The sequence below is a fragment of the Colobus angolensis genome, unplaced genomic scaffold (genome assembly GCF_000951035.1).
Source record: "Colobus angolensis palliatus isolate OR3802 unplaced genomic scaffold, Cang.pa_1.0 Scaffold139, whole genome shotgun sequence".
In the NCBI taxonomy this organism is placed as follows: Eukaryota; Metazoa; Chordata; class Mammalia; order Primates; family Cercopithecidae; genus Colobus; species Colobus angolensis.
The window spans coordinates 302,848-303,206 of NW_012114477.1; the positions used below are offsets into that span (position 1 = coordinate 302,848).

A 359-nucleotide genomic window follows, 5' to 3' on the forward strand; every position below is an offset into this window, starting at 1 on the left:
ACTTGGAGCCAGGTCTTTCTTGTTTTTCTAAATGGCAGGCACACTTGTTTTTGTTCCAGTTTGCAGAGGAGTCAACAGGGTGAGTGCTTGGAGTGGGTCTCGTTGCAGCTCCAGACCCTGCCCATTGGGTCATATTTCTTTCAGGATACTTGATCTCTGACCAGCCAGCATCATTAGCCCACTGCCCCGTAGCCTGTGAGCAGCACCCCCAGCCTCTGTCCCTTCTACCCTCTCAACCAGGTGGTGGCCAACATGGTGGCAGCGCTCTCAGAAATCGCCGAGTCTCACCCCAGCAGCAACCTGCTCGATCTGAACCCACAGTCCATCAACAAGCTGCTGACAGCCCTGAACGAGTGCAC

At 54.6% G+C, this 359-nt stretch overlaps 1 protein-coding gene across 1 annotated transcript in view; it reads left to right on the forward strand.

Moving 5' to 3' along the window:
* The window catches only part of AP1B1 (adaptor-related protein complex 1, beta 1 subunit), a 34,174-nt gene that overhangs the window by 3,242 nt on the left and 30,573 nt on the right, over nucleotides 1-359 (forward strand). The window contains exon 3 of the mRNA XM_011934808.1: nucleotides 241-342. Within this exon, the coding sequence (XP_011790198.1) occupies nucleotides 241-342 (102 nt within the window). The remainder of the gene's footprint in view (nucleotides 1-240; nucleotides 343-359) is intronic.